This window comes from Oncorhynchus mykiss, chromosome 5 (assembly GCF_013265735.2).
Source record: "Oncorhynchus mykiss isolate Arlee chromosome 5, USDA_OmykA_1.1, whole genome shotgun sequence".
Classification (NCBI taxonomy): Eukaryota; Metazoa; Chordata; class Actinopteri; order Salmoniformes; family Salmonidae; genus Oncorhynchus; species Oncorhynchus mykiss.
In genome coordinates, this window is record NC_048569.1 from 94,164,887 (window position 1) to 94,186,793 (window position 21,907).

General features: G+C 42.8%; 2 protein-coding genes across 4 annotated transcripts; one reads left to right on the plus strand and one right to left on the minus strand.

Moving 5' to 3' along the window:
- Positions 1 to 351: 351 nt before the first annotated feature.
- scyl3 (SCY1-like, kinase-like 3) lies at positions 352 to 9,117 on the minus strand. Of its 3 annotated transcripts, none has more exons than XM_036978891.1 (13): positions 9,032 to 9,117; positions 7,749 to 7,965; positions 6,841 to 7,026; positions 6,537 to 6,650; positions 6,380 to 6,436; positions 6,156 to 6,282; positions 5,010 to 5,199; positions 4,630 to 4,769; positions 3,444 to 3,625; positions 2,967 to 3,138; positions 2,693 to 2,863; positions 1,866 to 2,602; positions 352 to 1,119 (listed from the first exon to the last, which is right to left on the minus strand). In XM_036978891.1, the coding sequence occupies exons 2-13, from the start codon at positions 7,911 to 7,913 to the stop codon at positions 1,054 to 1,056; spliced, it is 2,307 nt and encodes a 768-aa protein (XP_036834786.1). In that variant the 5' UTR covers positions 7,914 to 7,965; positions 9,032 to 9,117; the 3' UTR covers positions 352 to 1,053. The 3 variants fall into 3 exon arrangements, with proteins under 3 accessions (XP_036834786.1, XP_021460516.1, XP_021460515.1); XM_021604841.2 differs by having other exon boundaries at positions 2,693 to 2,854; positions 8,557 to 9,107; XM_021604840.2 differs by having other exon boundaries at positions 8,557 to 9,104.
- Positions 9,118 to 16,377: 7,260 nt separating this feature from the next.
- Positions 16,378 to 20,223, plus strand: LOC118964736 (P-selectin-like). Its single transcript, XM_036979085.1, has 5 exons — positions 16,378 to 16,528; positions 16,590 to 16,688; positions 18,897 to 19,078; positions 19,376 to 19,489; positions 19,657 to 20,223. The coding sequence occupies exons 1-4, from the start codon at positions 16,378 to 16,380 to the stop codon at positions 19,394 to 19,396; spliced, it is 453 nt and encodes a 150-aa protein (XP_036834980.1). The 3' UTR covers positions 19,397 to 19,489; positions 19,657 to 20,223.
- Positions 20,224 to 21,907: the final 1,684 nt, after the last annotated feature.

Genomic DNA, 21,907 nt, shown 5'->3' on the forward strand with positions numbered 1-21,907 from the left:
CTATGGTCCATTTAAAAAGCTTGGGATTGTTTTGCTTTTGCCTGTAAATATCCAGTTGCTTTCACTTTAAATCAGACTGTTTCTTCTTACTGTTAGCATTTAATTTTTTTTGACAAATGTCACGTGGTGCAAGTGAAGCTGAGCGCAGGGATGTAAACGCAGCATTTGGGGCGGCAGGTAGCGGGTTAGAGTGTTGGGCCAGTAACCCAAAAGGTTGCTAAGATCTAAACATAGCTGGCAAGGTAAAGTCATCCTGCACCTGAACAAGGCAGTTAAATTCTTCAAGGTTACATAGGAAAAAATGACCCATGCCCCGCTTCCATCCAGACACTATTAGGCTTGTCAGACAACTGAACCGGAAAATTAAAATATTTTATTCCACCAGAAAGATACAAATAGTCAAATCTTTCATTCAAAGTCTATTCCCCCCCCCCCCCCAAAAAAAATCTCACTTCTCTCCAGGGGTTTATCAAGTCTTTTCCTCAATTCCTTGCATGCTCTCCTCGGAGGGACGTGAGGAGAGTATTGGAGATCTCATGAAAATTCTCAGGAAGCAAAGAAAGACTTGAGGTTACCCCCCTCTCAAAAAGTCATCCAAATTAAACTGCCAGATGAGAAATGTTTGGCACAAAACTAGAATTAAAACAGTCCACTAGTTTAGTGGATGACATTTTGGCAAACTATGATGAAGGATTCCCAAGGTCGGTCTGCTGCCCCAGTCTAGCTGGTAACAATCCCAAAGAGTCCCCTCACATCATTCTAGTACAAAAGTCAAGTTCCATAGATATAATTCCTTATTAACCATCTGAAAACTCTTGATTAAAATCTCAATTGTAAAATGTATTCTTCAGTGTCTCACATCCCATCACATTTATTTTTCATTTGCAATATTACTTCATGATAACGGTTTAGAACAGGATGTGCAGCTGTTCCAGTTCTCTGATTGGCTGGTTAAGGAGAGGTGCATCCTGGAAATTGAAGTGCTGCAGTAACCAGCAACATGTAAGTCTCTACAACGTGTCTGAGTAATAGATCCAGCCAGGTAACTGTCAATCACCAGGGGTTCTCATCCTCTCCCCAGTTAAGGTCATCTCCTTCTTCCCAGCCTTCTGCTTCCGTCTGTAAAATAAAGGAATACAGAGATTAATTAACATGGCCACTCATGAAGCAGGAACTTTTCTTACGCTAATGAATTTCCTTTATAGTACGTGGGATTGACATTACATTCTGAAAGGCACTTGCCCGTTGGGCAAGTCAGGACTATTATGTTGGTTGCCTGAAGTTTATGATCACTTGCCTGACAATGTAAATGAACCAGTTACACGCAGAAATGCCATATTGGCTGCCTTTCACCTACACATTCGGGGAGGAACCAGAAAGATCACTACTGGAATTCTGTGTATTTTGACTATCAGTAAAAAAAAAATTTAAAAACAGGCTCAACTGCCATAAACACAAAATTGTCTTTCACTTAATTTTTCCAACAGCAAACATTTTTTGTTGTTGCCCCTTGTAAACTCACCTGATTCAACTCGCAGTGCTTGATGATTAGAGGACCAGTTGAATCAGGTGTGTTTACAAGGGGCTTCAATAATGTGCATCGTTGGGGATTCTCCAGGACTGGAGTTGGGGAAACAGACTTAAAAAAAAATCACTGGGCAGGCACCAGACAAAATCCGTACTGGAATTCTTAGCCGTTTGACTTTAAAAATCACATTTCAAGCCCTGGATTCTGTGAATATCCCGGCGAGGGCCTGGTGAAAGACGTGGATTGCTTTTTAAAGTGATCCAGGGGTACACAACTGACCCTGGACCTGCCTAGTCACAGAGAATAGTAGTACTTTGTTCCTTTCACATGGACTCACCTCCGTCTGGTCAGCAGCTGCGAACTTGGCGGGGAGTGTTAGTGTGTCAACAGATGGCTCAGTGTGTTCTGACGGTGCGGCTGTGAGCAGCCCAGTATCACTAACATTGCTCTTCACAGGCAGCAGCAGAGCTACAGCAGACGATAGTTTAATGTCCGGCTCCATGTCTGCAAAGAAGTCCAATTCCGGGTCTCTCTCCTGCTTCCTCTTCACCTCGATGGTGAACTCCTCTCCCAGAACCCTCGTGCCGCCATCCTTGCGTGCGGTGTGCAGCTTGGGCCTGGGCTCGTCGTTAGGTTGCGGCTCTTCTTCCTGCCCCCAGCCGTTGTCCCAGGAAGACGTTACCGTTGTCTTCCTCTCTAAGGCCTTGAGGTTATAGCTCAGTTTGAGTGGTTTGGACCCCCCTCGCAGGGGCTCGGCCATCAGGTTGAGGGGGGGTGGTGGTGCGGTTAGGACGACAGGGTCTGGTATGGGCGCAGTGGGGGAGAGGTCAAACGTGGGCTCTGTGTCTTCGACGTTGTCCCATGGTTCCTCTTGATCCCGCGTTCTGTCTGAGGCCTGGATGTGTGTCTGGACTGGCTGCTCCTGTTCCCCCTCCTCTGGGTCACTCCAATCTGGCCAGTCCTCAGCCTGACTCCGGCCCTCTGGCCTTTCTGGCTGGTCGGGACTGTAGGAGGACTCCTCTTCCTCGTTTTTGCTGAAGCCGTTCAGGGGTAGAGATATCTCTCTACTACTACCTGGAATAAGGGCCAGATGACTGGTATAAGCTTCAACCACTGAATGTGAGTGAATTGGAAGAGGTAAGGTTCTCAGTATTACTTCCTTACCTGATTTGGGTGGCAGGGAGTATATCCTGGTGGTCTCTCTGGCCTGAAGGCTGTCTATGTTCCCCAGGACCAGACCCCCTCTCACTGCTACCGGTTTGGGGAACAGACTCAGGACCTTTGAGGGCTGGGCAATCTGGGGATGGGACCCTCCAACTATGTGAACTGGAGAGGCTAGAGAAGGTAAGGATGAATTGTTTTGTAGGGAACTATGACTAGCAGCACCGCAGTTATACGAAATCTAAAAAAGATAAGCGTTATCTTATGCGTTTCTTACTTTCTGGGGTGACCTCTGTAGACTTAGTGAAGTTGGGCCTGGTGCGTTTGAACACCTTGGTCCTCTCCCCACCCACCACCACTTGGGCACCTAGCAACGGCACCAGCACAGCCAGGCTCTGCAGCGTCATGGCTACCAGAGAATCATTTGTGTCTCTCATCCCAAGCAACACCTGCAGTTTACAAGGGAGGGAGGAAGAGATCTTGAATTGAAAGTGTTTTCAAAACATACGAGGCAAATCCCAGCAAAGACTAAATATACTGAACATGCAAATGTTGGAACCACAGACATTACCGTATATTGTTTCTGAATAAAGTTATTGGAGGTGAACCACACATCTGGTAAGTAACTTTCCGGAGACCCCTAATAACTAGGTTCACATCAGTGGGGTAACAGTCGTGCAGCAAATGGACAACCTGGCTTCAAAACCAGTCAGTAACATCAGCAAATATGAAAAGGGTGTTTTGTTTGTCTGACCTGAGGTAGGATTTGGTTCTTTAGCTCATCTTGGGAGAAACACTCAGCGTAGACGTGAATGTGAGCCAGCAGCACCATCCGGACGTGTTCCTCGTTGACCTTGAAGAGCTTCAGCAGCTGAGGAACCACGTGTTTTCTGTAGAGAGAGACCGACAGGAGGCACTCCTCACTCCCACCACAATCTGTCAACACAGACAGATTGAAATTAAAATATATTCATTGTGTGTAATCCCTTGAATAAACTTGATTTAAAAACGGAACACGGTGCATTCAACATGTCAATACTACTCACAAATAGGTAAGTAGTGATGGAGTCAATCTCTCCTCTACTTTCAGCCAGGGGAGATTGACATTAATATTAGCTCTCGGTGTACATCCAAGGGCCGGCCGTGCTGCCCTGTTCTGAGCCTATTTAAGTTTTCTTAAGTTCCTCTTTGTGGCACCTGACCACACGACTGAACAGTAGTCCAGGTGTGACAAAACTAGAGCCTGTAGGACCTGCCTTGTTGATAGTGCTGTTAAGAAGGTAGAAACTAGGGCCTGTAGGACCTGCCTTGTTGATAGTGTTGTTAAGAAGGTAGAAACTAGGATCTGCCTTGTTGATAGTGTTGTTAAGAAGGTAGAAACTAGGATCTGCCTTGTTGATAGTGTTGTTAAGAAGGTAGAAACTAGGATCTGCCTTGTTGATAGTGTTGTTAAGAAGGTAGAAACTAGGACCTTCAGCTGCACTGAAGTCTAACAAAACAGCTCCTACAATATTTGTATTATATATATATATATATATATATTTCTCTCAGCCAATCAGTCATTTGTGTAAGCTGTGTACATGTTGAATACCCTTCCCTATAAGCGTGCTGAAAATCTGTTTACTGTGAAATCTGGTCAACAACAAACAAATTCCCCTAACGTTTACTAAGGTTTGGCAACAGGCTGATTGGTCGGCTGTTGGAGCCAGTAAAAAGGTGCTTTGCTACTTTTAGGTAGCGGAAGGACTTTTGCTTCCCTCCAGACCTGAGGACACACGTTCTAGCAAGCTTAGATCGAAGAGATCGCAAATAGGAGTGGCAATATCGTCCTCAGTAACTTTCCATCCAAGTTGTCAGACCCATGTGGCTTGTCATTGATCCAGAGTGCTCCACATGGGTAATAAATAACCAATAATACAACATTTAAAAAAAAGACAAACCCTTGTTTGGCTTTAAGAGGTGAGGCAGAAAGCTCCTCACAGCGGTGGGTTCAGCAAACACCATCCCATTGAGGAGTTTAGGAACAAGACGAGTTGCGATCAGTTCCTCTGGTAGACTCTGCACCCGGTCCAACAGAAACCTGCCGTACAGACAGAAGATACTTTCTGTGGGCTCAGACAGTAACAAGTTCATTGGCAGACATTTTGTATGAGGAAATTAATAATACAAAGATAACGATGTATTGTCACATACACCGGGTAGGTGTAGTGAAATGTCGTTTTACAGGGTCAGCCCATAGTAGGAACGATGACAAAGGCACAGCTGTCACTGACAAATCACTAAACAATCTAATTAAATACGCACACAGTCACTCACTCACTTAAAGAATTCATTCTTCTCTTCCTCTGCCTTCAGGGTCAGGCTCTTCAGAAAATTCATGACCTCCAGAAAGTCATTTCTGAAGAAGTCGTGAGTGAGTAGGGAGCTGAGAGAGGGCCGAGACAAGGGGTCAGAGGTCAACAGGCCTGCTTGGAGAGTCCTCTTCAGACTGCCTGATAACTCTTCAGAGACTGCAGAAAGAGATGATACAGAGAGTTCCCTCAAATTAAAAGCTGACAGTCTGCACTTTTAAATCAAATCAACATGTACTTAATAACACATCTCATAAGGCCAAAGTACCACTTTGAATATCAGGGCTCTGCTTGTTATCTGTCATTAATCAGGCGACATAAACAGTAGAGATAAGAAGTTCAGCTCTTTTTACTGACTCTGATCTTATTGACTCGTTCAGTCAAAAGAACTAATCTTTCGACTCGTTTAGTTCCTTTGAGACAGTAATGCCCAGTGCACACAGGACCACCTGACCTGCAAACGATGAACTGAAGACTCATGATTCTACAAGTTCACGTCGTTCACTGTAAGGGCTTATTGGAGCTGTCATTTGTGACTGAGAAGTGTGCTTTAAACAATGTTGATCGCTAGCAAAACAAATATGATTATTTCTTGATGCATTTGAAACGAAGTCTATAATAAAATTTTTAAAAATCTGCAAGTTGGCGAGCAAAAATACAGATTTCCGATTGTTATGAAAACAAGAATGGTCCACCACCCAAAGAACATCCAGCCAATTTAACACAACTATGGGAAGCATTGGAGTCAACATGGACCAGCGTCCCTGTGGAATGCTTTCGACAACTTGTAGAGTCCATGCCCCGACAAATTGAGGCTGTTCTGAAGGCAAAATGGGGAGGTGCAACTCAGTATTAGGAAGGTGATTCCTAATGTTTTGTACACTCAGTGTGGGGAGAGAGAGAAGAGGTTTGGCAGGAAGAGAGAGGACAGGGAGGATGAGGGGAAGACAAGACCCGGCAAAGGAGAAGGAGAGCGTCACAAAGTCGGAGATTATCAAGCATAATGTTCACTTCTATAAGAAAAAAAATCTATTCCATCCTATTGTACAAGTGTTCTGTTCAAGGTTTGAATGGAATGTTCCAACAGTCAATCAAGTTGAGGCTTCTCCACTCACCATAGCCATTGAGAGAATCATTTATTTTCAAATTCAGGAGAGGGATAAGGGTTTCCACCATCATTCCAAAGGAGAAGCAGTCTCGAGAGTGTGCGTGCTTATCTGGCAGCGTTTTAAAGCCTTCCACCTGCAAAGAATGATTTTATGAATTAAAGACTTAAGACTGCATAATTACCAATAATACAACAATGTTAAAATAACAGTGATGGGTCTGTTAACCTTACCCGTTCCTCCGGAGGAACAGTACTGGTCTCCCTCACATTCTGAATGGTGCTGAGAAACTGAGGTGGACAATAGAATATAACTTTAAAACACTTACAATAACCACAGACAATAGTGATGGAAAGTAGATTAGTTCTTTCCAGCTGAATTGTCAGTCACCTCTGGGGTAGCCTCAGCGAACTTGCAGACAGTCTCCATCCCCCCCAGCTTCCAATGGCCGTCTTCACTTACGAACACAGAAGACATGCAGACGTTGTTGTGGCTCGATTTTCCCTGAGGGGAGAAAGAAGACCTGTTATAACAGAAATGAGAACTGTAATACTTGATCAGCGCAGAATCATGTGAGAGTTTAAATGTTAAAACGTTCCCGTCCACCACTTCGGTCTTATGGAGAAAAAAAATGGATGCCTGCAGGGATTCTTCATTAATAGTGTCTGCCTGTGTGTGTGTGTGTGTTCCTTACCCTCTCATGCAGGAAAATCAGGGCCTGTAGCAGGTCATAGATGCCTGCACACAACTCCTCCGGAGTCAGGCTGTCCAGCAGGGGCTCCAGAGGCTGCACACGCTCCGTCACCAGGTGGATACCCCCGTCCTGCACCGAGCATGACAGGAAACGCAGCAGACACGGGTGCCTCAGGGTCTTCAGGTGCTACAGGGAACCAAACATTCATTAATGGCTCTTATTTTGTTCCAGCAGCTCACTCCTGTAGGATGAATGTAAAACTATAATTTCTTCAGGTCATAAAAGGCAGTACAGGATGGGAGGGGAGAGGCTGGAGGGATGTGGATGTAGCCTTATCCCTTGTAATGCTGTGCTTCCTTATCACATTGATGTTTTTTTTTTTTTTCACGATACCACACTCAAGCAAAGGGACGGCAAGTGATTTCCTTGGTAATGGCAGCTACATACACAAGGGAGCATCATTGCCCTCCATTAGCCTCACATCATGAGTAGCAGCATGTCACACTTACTGTAAGTCACTCTGGATGAGACTGTCTGCTAGGGCTTAAATATAACGCAACAAGGCTCAGACAATTTCAAGTGACCATTTATCATGAGGATATATTACAGCCAGGGCAGCAGACAGGAGACACTGGTGATGCCTTGCCCAAATGTGACTAGCCTGGAGAAATCCAGTCTGTTTGTGCTAACATTCCACTTAGTTGCTTGAATAATTGTAAGCGAGCGTTGCGCCTTTTCAACATTCCTCTCCTTCTCACGCTAAACATGGCATGACACGAAGTGGCAAAGAGTGGAATGACAGCTAAACAGGCTGGTACCCAGGCAACAATCAGACGGCTGTGTCACTCGCATGGGTGATGCCATACTCTGTCTGGAAGAAATGTTTTATAGATACCATATGTGTTTACCTTAGCAGCTTTGTTGACTTTGTCTTCGTTGCCCTGCTTGTGAACAAACACAGAAGCCGGCTTGCCATCCTGGAGCACGGCAGAGTACATGGTCAGCCCTGAGGGCAGGGTTAGGAGCGGTTCCTCCAAGATGATGCTCCGCATAGCGCTGCTCTCCGCGCCCATGGTCGCTCACCCCTCGATGCGGTTGTTCGGGACGCAGTGCCTGACGATCACACTGTACAGTGATTTAAAAGAGAATTAGAAAAACTTTATTGTCCACATTGTGGACATTTTTCTTCAGCTTCACCACATAAAAAATACATTGAACACCATCAGAAGCACATCAACATCATTAAATAAACTATACAAAGTACAAAAGTGCAAATTCTGTATCAAGTTCACATATATTAAATCATTTATCTAAACCATAATCAATAGTTCCTAATTTAAAATAAATCAAATTATCAAAAACCATCATCATCATCATCATGACAGATAGTTAGCTAGCTAGGCAGCGTGGCTAACTAGTATCTGTATGTTAAAGTGATACACATCTGGCTAGCTGACATGGTTGAATGCTGTTGATTTAACTAGGTCACGCTAACCAGCCCCTTGGACTCGTGTCAAGCAGAGTAAATACAGCAAAACGGAACTCGGAAAGCAAAAGGTGTTTACACCTGGCTAGCTAGCTAGCTACTAGCTAACCTAATCATCTTATTTTTTTGCTAGCGATACCCCGGTTGCTTTACAAATGGCTAGGTAGCAATGAAATAACGTAGTGTACCCAGTATCAGTAGTGTTAATGTCACATCGAAGTGTGTGTTACCTGTTTGGTTGAGTGCCACTTCTACGTATGGACAGCCAGCTAAGTTAGATGGCTACGCTCGCAAGCTAGCCTTGCTAAAAGTAGTCATCGCATTGGTTGTCACTTGGTCTTCAGTCATAGACACAAACATTTATATATATATATATAATGTAAATTGCCAATAGGTTAGCAATCCACGTATTTAACAATGAAAAAAATATTCGCTGTTTAACTTTAACGTGAAGCAAATAAATCGCTTCCTGTGTACCAACTGTAAACAACCGGCTCTTCCTGTCAAAGATTAGGACGAAACCATTAAATAAAAGCCAGTGGCAGGCGGACCGGGCATCAGAATCAAAATATGAATTGTCGTTTGAACAATCACGAATAAGTGACTATAAAATAATTATAGTGGTTCTAAACAGTTCGTTCATTTGGTATCGTGTGGCATTTGTTGATTAAATCCGTATGATGTAACAACATCTAAATACGTTACCCTCTTTATCAATACAAATGGTCAATGCCATAGTGGTGCGGGAAAACGCGGGTAGAACGCAACATATTTCGCTACGTTACGTAACTGCAATCATTTATACACCTGTATGGCTGCAATAGCAGCGGGCTATGCATTATTTATTTTTTGACATGAGGCATTGCCTACTCCAGTCGTCGGGGCCCTGATTGGTGTCACACTTTTGCCCCAGCTAACACACCTGACTCCAATGATCAACTAATCATGAGTCTTCAGTTTAGAATGAGATTACGCTGAACAAAAATATAAACGCAACATGTAATGTGTTGGTCCTATGTTTCATGAAGTGAAATAAAAGACCCCAGAAATAATACATACATACACAGAAAGTGTGTTTATCTCCAATTTTGTGGAGCAATAAGTTTACATCCTTGTTAGTAAGCGTTTCTCTTTTGCCAAGGTGTGGCATATCAAGAAACTGATTAAACAGCATGGTCATTACACAGGTGCACCTTGTGCTGGGGACAAATTTTTGTTTGGTATAGTTTAATCAGCTATGTTTGCTACTATCCCTGAGGGCTGTAGTTTCCCAGCCCATAGGCCAAAGGCAGGCAGATAGCGATATTGAGTCCTTTCCTAAAACATTCTCCATTAAGGCTGCAAATGAATCGATTTCCTACTTTCCTACTAACATGCACCTCCATGCTAAAGCGTCTAATGCCTAGGAATGCTAGTCCTGGATGGTGCGCATCTCGTTCAGCCACGAACATGAATGGTGGTGGAAATCAAATCATATCCAATTTTATTTACCATGTGCGCCGAATATAACCTTACAGTGAAATGCTTACTTACAAGCACTTAACCAACAATGCAGTTCAAGAAATAGAGTTAATTAAATATTTACTAAATAAACTAAAGTAATTAAAAAAATTTTTAAAAAAAGTTACACAATAAAATAACAATTATGAGGCTATATACAGGGGGTACCGGTACCGAGTCAATGTGCAGAGGTACAGGTTTGTCAAAGTAAATTGTACATGAATCCCCGAGCTGACAAGGTAAAAATCGCCATTCTGCCCCTGAACAAGGCAGTTAACCCACTGTTCCTAGGTCGTCATTGTAAATAAGAATTTGTTCTTAACTGACTTGCCTGGTTAAATAAAGGTAAAATAAAAAATAAATGTAGGTGGGGGTAAAGTGATTATGCATAGATAATTAACAGCGAGTAGCAGCAGTGTAAAAACAAAGAGGGAGGGGGGGGGGGGCAATGTAAATAGTCAGGGTGGCCATTTAATTAATTGTTCAGCAGTCGTATGGCTTGAGGAGAGAAGTTGTTAAAACTTCTCTAGGGCAGGGGGCAGCATTTGGAATTTTGGATGAAAAGCGTGCCCACATTAAACTGCCTTCTACTCAGGCCCAGAAGATAGGATATGCATATAATTAGTAGATTTGGATAGAAAACACTCTAAAGTTTCCAAAACTGTTAAAATAATGTCTGTGAGTATAACAGAACTGATTTGGCAGGCGAAAACCTGAGAAAAATCCATTCAGGAAGTTGGATTTTTTTTGTGTGTAGTTTTCTATTCAATGCTTTTTCATGCGCGCGCTCGAGAGAGTGCCTTTCTTGTTTACCTTTTATATTGACACGTTATTGTCCGGTTGAAATATTATCGATTATTTAGGCTAAAAACAACCTGAGGATTGAATATAAACATTGTTTGACATGTTTCTATGAACTTTACAGATACAATTTTGATTTTTTTGTCTGCCTGTTGTGACTGCGTTTGAGCCTGTGGATTACTGAAGAAAACGCGCAAACAAAATGGAGGTTTTCGGATATAAAGAGAGACTTTATTGAACAAAAGGAAAATTTATTGAATAAATGAATGTCTTCTGAGTGCAATCATATGAAGATCATCAAAGGTAAGTGATTCATTTTATCTCTATTTCTGACTTGTGTAACTCTTCTACTTGGCTGGTTACTGTTTGTAATGATTTGTCTGTTGGGCTATGTTCTCAAATAATTGTATGGTATGCTTTTGCCGTAAAGCATTTTTGAAATCTGACACCGTGGTTGGATTCACAAGAAGTTAATCTTTAAACCTATGTAAAATAGTTGTATCTTTTCTGAATTTTTATAATGAGTATTTCTGTTTTTGAATTTGGCGCTCTGCAACCTTACTGGATGTTGGCCAGGTGGGACACTAGTGTCCCACATACCCTAGAGGTTTTAAGGAGCCTTTTGGTCCTAGACTTGGCGCTCCGATACCACATGCCGTGCGATAGCAGAGAGAACAGTCTATGACTTGGGTGACTGCAGTCTTTGACATTTTTTTGTGCCTTCCTCTGACACCGCCTAGTATATAGGTCCTGGATGGCAGGAAGCTTGGCCCCAGTGATGTACTGGGCTGCACACACTACCCTCTGTAGCGCCTTATGGTCGGATGCCAAGCAGTTGTCATACCGGGCGGTGATGAATGTATTAGAATGTTTTAGGTACGAACCGGTCCACGGGGGATACAAGTGCCTTGCAGGCAGCATGGACCAGGGATGTGTAGCCTAAAGGCCATTAGAGGGCGATATTAATCTAGTATTGAGGGTTTCATTTCACCGTGCGTTTGGTGTATGGGCATTGCCAACCAGTTTTAGATTATTTTAACCACAGTTAGCAAATTAATTTGTTCAAAAACAAACATGTCAATAAATAATCAGTGGTGTAATGTAGTTCAGTAAAACATATTTTAAAGTAATACTTATGTAGTTTTTTGGGGGGTATCTGTACTTTACTATTTATATTTTGTACAACTTTTCCTTTTCCTTTACCACATTCCTAAAGAAAATAATGTACATTTTGCCTGACATCCAAACGTACTTGTTACATTTTGAATGGCTAGCAGGACAAGAAAATTGTCAAATTCATGCACTTAATCAAGAGAACATCCCTGGTCATCTCTACTGCCTCTGATCTGGTGGACTCACTAAACAGAGAACATCCCTGGTCATCTCTACTGCCTCTGATCTGGAGGACTCACTAAACAGAGAACATCCCTGGTCATCCCTACTGCCTCTGATCTGGAGGACTCACTAAACAGAGAACATCCCTGGTCATCCCTACTGCCTCTGATCTGGAGGACTCACTAAACAGAGAACATCCCTGGTCATCCCTACTGTCTCTGATCTGGTGGACTCATTAAACAGAGAACATCCCTGGTCATCTCTACTGTCTCTGATCTGGAGGACTCACTAAACAGAGAACATCCCTGGTCATCCCTACTGCCTCTGATCTGGAGGACTCATTAAACAGAGAACATCCCTGGTCATCCCTACTGTCTCTGATCTGGAGGACTCACTAAACAGAGAACATCCCTGGTCATCCCTACTGCCTCTGATCTGGAGGACTCACTAAACAGAGAACATCCCTGGTCATCTCTACTGCCTCTGATCTGGAGGACTCACTAAACAGAGAACATCCCTGGTCATCTCTACTGCCTCTGATCTGGAGGACTCACTAAACAGAGAACATCCCTGGTCATCCCTACTGCCTCTGATCTGGCGGAATCATTAAACATAAATGCTTCATTTTGTAAATGATGTCTGAGTGTTGGAGAGAGCCCCTGGCTATCTGTAATGATGTCTGAGTGTTGGAGAGAGCCCCTGGCTATCTGTAATGATGTCTGAGTGTTGGAGAGAGCCCCTGGCTATCTGTAATGATGTCTGAGTGTTGGAGAGAGCCCCTGGCTATCTGTAATGATGTCTGAGTGTTGGAGAGAGCCCCTGGCTATCTGTAATGATGTCTGAGTGTTGGAGAGAGCCCCTGGCTATCTGTAATGATGTCTGAGTGTTGGAGAGTGCCCCTGGCTATCTGTAATGATGTCTGAGTGTTGGAGAGAGCCCCTGGCTATCTGTAATGATGTCTGAGTGTTGGAGAGAGCCCCTGGCTATCTGTAATGATGTCTGAGTGTTGGAGAGAGCCCCTGGCTATCTGTAAATGATGTCTGAGTGTTGGAGAGAGCCCCTGGCTATCTGTAAATGATGTCTGAGTGTTGGAGAGAGCCCCTGGCTATCTGTAATGATGTCTGAGTGTTGGAGAGAGCCCCTGGCTATCTGTAATGATGTCTGAGTGTTGGAGAGTGCCCCTGGCTATCTGTAAATTATGTCTGAGTGTTGGAGAGAGCCCCTGGCTATCTGTAAATGATGTCTGAGTGTTGGAGAGAGCCCCTGGCTATCTGTAATGATGTCTGAGTGTTGGAGAGAGCCCCTGGCTATCTGTAATGATGTCTGAGTGTTGGAGAGAGCCCCTGGCTATCTGTAAATTATGTCTGAGTGTTGGAGAGAGCCCCTGGCTATCTGTAATGATGTCTGAGTGTTGGAGAGTGCCCCTGGCTATCTGTAAATTATGTCTGAGTGTTGGAGAGAGCCCCTGGCTATCTGTAATGATGTCTGAGTGTTGGAGAGTGCCCCTGGCTATCTGTAATGATGTCTGAGTGTTGGAGAGAGCCCCTGGCTATCTGTAAATTATGTCTGAGTGTTGGAGAGAGCCCCTGGCTATCTGTAATGATGTCTGAGTGTTGGAGAGAGCCCCTGGCTATCAGTAATGATGTCTGAGTGTTGGAGAGAGCCCCTGGCTATCTGTAAATGATGTGTGAGTGTTGGAGAGAGCCCCTGGCTATCTGTAAATGATGTCTGAGTGTTGGAGAGTGCCCCTGGCTATCTGTAAATTATGTCTGAGTGTTGGAGAGTGCCCCTGGCTATCTGTAATGATGTCTGAGTGTTGGAGAGTGCCCCTGGCTATCTGTAAATTATGTCTGAGTGTTGGAGAGTGCCCCTGGCTATCTGTAATGATGTCTGAGTGTTGGAGAGTGCCCCTGGCTATCTGTAAATGATGTCTGAGTGTTGGAGAGTGCCCCTGGCTATCTGTAAATTATGTCTGAGTGTTGGAGAGTGCCCCTGGCTATCTGTAATGATGTCTGAGTGTTGGAGAGTGCCCCTGGCTATCTGTAATGATGTCTGAGTGTTGGAGAGAGCCCCTGGCTATCTGTAAATTATGTCTGAGTGTTGGAGAGAGCCCCTGGCTATCTGTAATGATGTCTGAGTGTTGGAGAGAGCCCCTGGCTATCAGTAATGATGTCTGAGTGTTGGAGAGAGCCCCTGGCTATCTGTAAATGATGTGTGAGTGTTGGAGAGAGCCCCTGGCTATCTGTAATGATGTCTGAGTGTTGGAGAGTGCCCCTGGCTATCAGTAATGATGTCTGAGTGTTGGAGAGAGCCCCTGGCTATCAGTAATGATGTCTGAGTGTTGGAGAGTGCCCCTGGCTATCAGTAATGATGTCTGAGTGTTGGAGAGAGCCCCTGGCTATCAGTAATGATGTCTGAGTGTTGGAGAGAGCCCCTGGCTATCTGTAATGATGTCTGAGTGTTGGAGAGTGCCCCTGGCTATCTGTAATGATGTCTGAGTGTTGGAGAGAGCCCCTGGCTATCTGTAATGATGTCTGAGTGTTGGAGAGTGCCCCTGGCTATCTGTAATGATGTCTGAGTGTTGGAGTGTGCCCCTGGCTATCTGTAATGATGTCTGAGTGTTGGAGAGTGCCCCTGTCTATCTGTAAAAAAAAGAAAAACAAGAAAATGGTGCTGTCTGGTTTGCCTAATATAGGGAATTTTAAATGATTTTTACTTTTAATATTTGAAGTATATTTTAGCAATTACATTTACTTTTGATACTAAAGTATATTTAAAACCAACAACGTTTAGATTTTTACTCAAGTCGTATTTTGCTGGGTGTCTTTCACTTTTAATTGAGTCATTTTCTAATAAGGTACCTTTACTTTTACTACAGTATATGACAATTTGGTACTTTTTCCACCAGTGTAAAATAATGTGATCATTATAGACCAAATTAACAGCGTAATGGGTTGTTGTCATTGGAGAAGATCTTGCATCACTTATAGCAAAAGTTTGGTGGATTTCATTGATTGAAAAAAGTATATACATGTGATAAATTACTGTAGTATGCAGTTTGAATACATTTCAGTGACCTGTCAGTCGGACAAAACATCTGCATTGAATCAGGTAGGCCTAGGTTTCATCATTAGAATAACATTGATCCAATTTGTCAATATGACAAGTTTACTTATTGGCGATGGGGCTCCCCTCCCTCAGCCACTGCCTGTCACCAAGGGAGTAACCCTAGGCTAGTTCCTAGGCCCCGTTCTTCTCAATTTACATCAACAACATAGCTCAGGCAGTAGGAAGCTCTCTCATCCATTTATATGCAGATGATACAGTCTTACAGTCTTAGCTGGCCCCTCCCCGGATTTTGTGTTAAATGTTCTACAACAAAGCTTTCTTTGTGTCCAATAAGCTTTATCTACCCTTAACCTTGTTCTGAACACCTCCAAAACAAAGGTCATGTGGTTTGGTAAGCAGAATGCCCCTCTCCCCACAGGTGTGATTACTACCTCTGAGGGTTTAGAGATTGAGGTAGTCAACTCATACAAGTACTTGGGAGTATGGCTAGACGGTACACTGTCCTTCTCTCAGCACATATCAAAGCTGCAGGCTAAAGTTAAATCTAGACTTGGTTTCCTCTATCGTAATCACTCCTTTCACCCCAGCTGCCAAACTAACCCTGATTCAGATGACCATCCTACCCATGCTATATTATGGCGAAGTAATTTATAGAATGAAAGGTAAGGGTGCTCTCGAGCGGCTAGATGTACTTTACCATTTGGCCATCAGATTTCAAATCAAATCAAACTGTATTTGTCACATGCGCCGAATACAACAACTGTAGACTTTACAACTGTAGACCTTACAACTGTAGACCTTACAACTGTAGACTTTACAACTGTAGACCTTACAACTGTAGACTTTACAACTGTAGACTTTACAACTGTAGACTTTACAACTGTAGACTTTACAACTGTAGACTTTACAACTGTAGACTTTACAACTGTAGACCTTACAACTGTAGACCTTACAACTGTAGACTTTACAACTGTAGACTTTACAACTGTAGACCTTACAACTGTAGACTTTACAACTGTAGACTTTACAACTGTAGACTTTACAACTGTAGACGTTACAATTGTAGACCTTACCGAGAAAGGCTTAATTGCCACCAATGCTTCTTATAGGGAGAATAAAAAACGGCTACAATTTGTCGTTAACTTTTGATTTGTACTTTCTTTGAATTACTTCCGTGTCTTGCTATCGGTCTTTATACCAGTATGACAGCTTAGACATCCTGTATTTCAGTTGTTGTGTATCTTGAGTAATGTCTTCATCGTGGCACATTTAGTCAGTTATTACGATCTGCCCTCTCATCCTCAGTGGTCTTATGCAGTGAGCTGTATGAACCTGGGAAGGGTTCCATGGCCTGCTCCCATCCCCTGGGCTCCTTCAGCTACCTGTCCACCTGTACCTTTACCTGTGAGGAGGGCTATGAAAGGCTGGCCTCCAGCTCTGCTACCCTGCAGTGTGGAGCCTCGGGACAGTGGAACGACTCACAGCCGCAGTGTGTTGGTGTGTACAGGTTCTGGATATCTGTAAACGTAGCCCCCATAACATGTTACATCAACTGTAGTTGACTTTAGCTGCTCTGAGGGTTATCTCCTCAAGGGGGCGATCACGCTGACCTGCACATCAGCTGCTGAGTGGAGTGAGGAGATACCACACTGTGAAGGTCAGGACAAACTTTTTTTCATCTTTAAAATAGACCTGATTTTAACCATTGTCTATATTGACAACAGTTTATAAACCAATTTAAACCATTATCTTTGTTGACAATATAGACATATGAACACTCTAACAATGGAAATACATGTCCTTAAAGATGCAAAGCAGACGGGTGGAGGCAAGAATGTTGAAGTATTACATTTTCTTCTCCCTCATTGGCCGATTGTTCCCAACTCCTAGAATCCCCACCCAGGGGACTACTAGAAATGAGTGGAGGCCTCTAATGGCAATCTCCCTGCTAAAAGGGTTAAAGCCATGACGAGTCCCCCATCTACAGTGCCTTGCGAAAGTATTCGGCCCCCTTGAACTTTGCAACCTTTTGCCACATTTCAGGCTTCAAACATAAAGATATAAAACTGTATGTTTTTGTGAAGAATCAACAACAAGTGGGACACAATCATGAAGTGGAACGACATTTATTGGATATTTCAAACTTTTTTAACAAATCAAAAACTGAAAAATTGGGCGTGCAAAATTATTCAGCCCCTTTACTTTCAGTGCAGCTCCAGAAGTTCAGTGAGGATCTCTGAATGATCCAATGTTGACCTAAATGACTAATGATGATAAATACAATCCACCTGTGTGTAATCAAGTCTCCGTATAAATGCACCTGTACTGTGATAGTCTCAGAGGTCCGTTAAAAGCGCAGAGAGCATCATGAAGAACAAGGAATACACCAGGCAGGTCCGAGATACTGTTGTGAAGAAGTTTAAAGCCGGATTTGGATACAAAAAGATTTCCCAAGCTTTAAACATCCCAAGGAGCACTGTGCAAGCGATAATATTGAAATGGAAGGAGTATCAGACCACTGCAAATCTACCAAGACCTGGCCGTCCCTCTAAACTTTCAGCTCATACAAGGAGAAGACTGATCAGAGATGCAGCCAAGAGGCCCATGATCACTCTGGATGAACTGCAGAGATCTACAGCTGAGGTGGGAGACTCTGTCCATAGGACAACAATCAGTCGTATATTGCACAAGTCTGGCCTTTATGGAAGAGTGGCAAGAAGAAAGCCATTTCTTAAAGATATCCATAAAAAGTGTCGTTTAAAGTTTGCCACAAGCCACCTGGGAGACACACCAAACGTGGAAGAAGGTGCTCTGGTCAGATGAAACCAAAACTGAACTTTTTGGCAACAATGCAAAACGTTATGTTTGGCGTAAAAGCAACACAGCTGAACACACCATCCCCACTGTCAAACATGGTGGTGGCAGCATCATGGTTTGGGCCTGCTTTTCTTCAGCAGGGACAGGGAAGATGGATGGAGCCAAATACAGGACCATTCTGGAAGAAAACCTGATGGAGTCTGCAAAAGACCTGAGACTGGGACGGAGATTTGTCTTCCAACAAGACAATGATCCAAAACATAAAGCAAAATCTACAATGGAATGGTTCAAAAATAAACATATCCAGGTGTTAGAATGGCCAAGTCAAAGTCCAGACCTGAATCCAATCGAGAATCTGTGGAAAGAACTGAAAACTGCTGTTCACAAATGCTCTCCATCCAACCTCACTGAGCTCGAGCTGTTTTGCAAGGAGGAATGGGAAAACATTTCAGTCTCTCAATGTGCAAAACTGATAGAGACATACCCCAAGCGACTTACAGCTGTAATCGCAGCAAAAGGTGGCGCTACAAAGTATTAACTTAAGGGGGCTGAATAATTTTGCACGCCCAATTTTTCAGTTTTTGATTTGTTAAAAAAATTTGAAATATCCAATAAATGTCGTTCCACTTCATGATTGTGTCCCACTTGTTGTTGATTCTTCACAAAAAAAATACAGTTTTATATCTTTATGTTTGAAGCCTGAAATGTGGCAAAAGGTCGCAAAGTTCAAGGGGGCCGAATACTTTCGCAAGGCACTGTATCTCTATGACAACAACAGGTACAACTCCAATATTAAGTAATTTTTCTCAAAGTTGCTGAAATGCCACATGCGTCCACTCATATCAGTACATTCGTAAAACAACATGTATTTATTTAACTTGGCAAGTCAGGTAAGAACAATTTGTTAATGTAACTCAATTAAAAAATATATATATATATGAGCTCTCACATGAGCTCTCCAACGACAATCATTTTCATTATTTCATCCACAACTGTTTGTTTCCTTTTGTGGTGTTTTTATATACTAACCACTGTGTCCTTCTCTCAGCTGTCCAGTGCCCCTCTCCTGTGGTTCCTCTGGGGGGTCAGGTCAGCTGTGAGGCCCCCTCACATCCCTGGGGCACTGTCTGCAACTTCAGCTGTGATGAGGGCTACGATCACCAGGGGGCCCCAAACATGCAGTGTTCACGGTCAGGGGAGTGGAGCGCTGACACACACCTACCTGCACAGGTATGTTATAACCTCTGTTACTCTCTCTGTGAGACACAATCAAACTGAATATTCTGTGAGACACAACCAAATTGAAATTCTGTGAGACGACCAACTTGGATTTTTGCTGGTCATCAGGACAATGTACGTTTATGTAGAGGTTATAAAGGCTTCATGAATGCATCATGAATGCATATCCTACATAAGGGGGCTACCAAAATTCGAACATTCTTGAGAGGGTTGTAAATCAGTGATGTGACCGATCAGTTGATTCAGATTGTTTGACTGTTTTCCTCTGTTGTTTCTTGTTTCCTCCAGCCACACCTGAGCCTCCATTGAACCCCACTATCCTAGGCCTGGCAGCAGGGGGCGCTGTGTCATTATCTGGCCTGTCTCTGGCTGCATGGCTCCTCAAACGAATCAGACAGAAAGGTAAACACAGAAGAAGTCCCTTATCTTCTACACTCAGTCATTGGTTAGGAATTAGAAAGTTATAAGAAATTCAAAAATATCTCTGTTTCATAACACAGATTTGATTCAGAATGGCTATTTCTTACTTGACAATACTCATCAATATTCTCTTCATTGTCTCCTTCCAGCTAACAAGTTTGATCTGAACAGCACCTCAGACATTGAGCATCCTTTACAGACCTACAGGAACAGCATCGAAAGCCTGATATAGAGACCAACAACAATAACAACAGCAGGAACAACAGCAGGAACAACAGCAGGAACAACAGCAGGAACAACAGCAGGAACAACAGTCGGAACAGGTTGGCTCTGTTTTCAAAGAAGATCTGCTGGTCACACCTGGATCACAGTTCCTCAGTATTGTAATGTAGTAGGTTAGATAGCCTTGAATCGTCTGACTGGGAGAGAGGTGCTACGTTGAGTATACAGAATCATCTGTTCTCATGATGGTCCTACAGAAAATGTATTTTTTCTCCCAAAGGGAGTTTTGTATTGAACAAATTGTTCACCACTGGCTGGTATATGACCACAAGTCGACACATTTCTTATGATACTGATTTTGACAGCTATTTTATACAAACTACAGAAAGTTATATATTGTATTCCCCTGTATAATTATTTGTATTATCATAAATATATTTTTATGATTTTACAGAACTGTGAAATCAATGCCTTTCAGTATTTAAGATGTATTTATTTTTAAACCAGTCTGTGTTACAGAATTACATTTGATGTTGAAAAAGTGTATTTTTAAATATAATTAATGTTTCAAACATTGTCAATAATGTTCTTATTTTTTCCATTTTCTGTGCAACACTTTTTATAATAGCTGTAAATAAATAGTCCATGGCTATCTGAGTTCAAATGTACCAACAGAGAGCAACATTACTTCAAATACACCAGTAGAATAAGAATAGGTGGAGTGGCACGAAAGGACCCCAAGAGGGCTTCGCTAAGTTACTTTAGCAAACTCAGACATTTTCCCAGGAAGCCCAAATCCCCTTTCAACCACTGGCAAAATCCCCTCAGAATGATCCCAATCTGTGTTTCTAATGAACAATAAATAAACACAGACTACCCCTTACAAATCAGGAAACTCTTGGGTATGTTGTGTCAGACTTCACTAAGCCCCACGCCCCACTGGGTTACTATAGCAACCATTGACATTTTCCCAGAAAGCCCAAATCCCCATTCATTCACTGGCAAAATCCCCTCAGAATGATCTCAATCTGTGTTTCTAATAAACAATAAAATAAACACAGACTGACTACCCCTTGAAAATCAGGAAACTCTTTGGTATTTTGTGTCAGACTGTCATTACAATTGCTTCACAGAAACCTGGTAAAATGATGTTTGTAGTATAACTAGCCACTAAATGGCTCTGAATTCACTGTCAGCATACAGTCAAAGCTATAACCACACAGAGCACAGTATGACAATAGGCAGAAACTGCTTCTCCTATAGAAATCCCCAATAAAACTCAGGCGATACAGTTGCAATGTTGGCTGGCTAAGCTCATATGTAGAAACACATCATGGGGTCTAACGGTCTTCTCACACCAAACTGTGCATGTGTAGGCCATCAAATCAAAGGCACTCCTTTGATATAAAGTTGTTTTTGACAAAAAAGAAAACACGTCAGTTTGTAACTGATGTCTACAGCAGATTGGAGTTGTATTCATAACATTTCCAACTTGCTAACATACATTTTGAGAACAAGTTATTGTGAGGACAGACGCTCGGAGACGAGAAGCAAGTACAGGGAGTGAACATATAATAAACGACATGAATCAAACAAGGACAGCATCTGGACAGGGGAAAACAAAACAACAATAATGCTGACACAGGGAACAAACTGAGGAACAGACAGATTTAGAGGGGCAATCAACAAAGTGAAGGACTCCAGGTGAGTCCAATGAGAGCTGATGCGCGTAATGATGGTGACAGGTGTGCGTAATGATGGGAAGCCTGGCATACTCGAGCTCCAGAGAGGGGGAGCTGGAGCAGGCATGACAGTTATATTATATTAAGTGGTTAGCTAGCGTCAGCAACGTTTTGTGGTCAATGAGACTGAGAGCTAGCAAACCAGCTGATCTACCAAATAATGTCACAAAAATATAATTTTGGATTTGAAAAAAATACTCCATCAACAGGCTCTGCATTTCAGAGATCACATTATCAAGTACTCCTGCTTCTCTGTTCAATTATTTAGCCATTTAAACATGATTTGTTTTAATGATAATAGCCCTAACTGGCTTTCATGGGATTTAAAGGTGAGCTCAACTTGTTTGAGGTGTTGGACTCAATGACATTTCCTATCCATTGGAACACTGTTAATGAATGCATCATGGTGGCGGTGGGGTTATGGTATGGGCAGGCA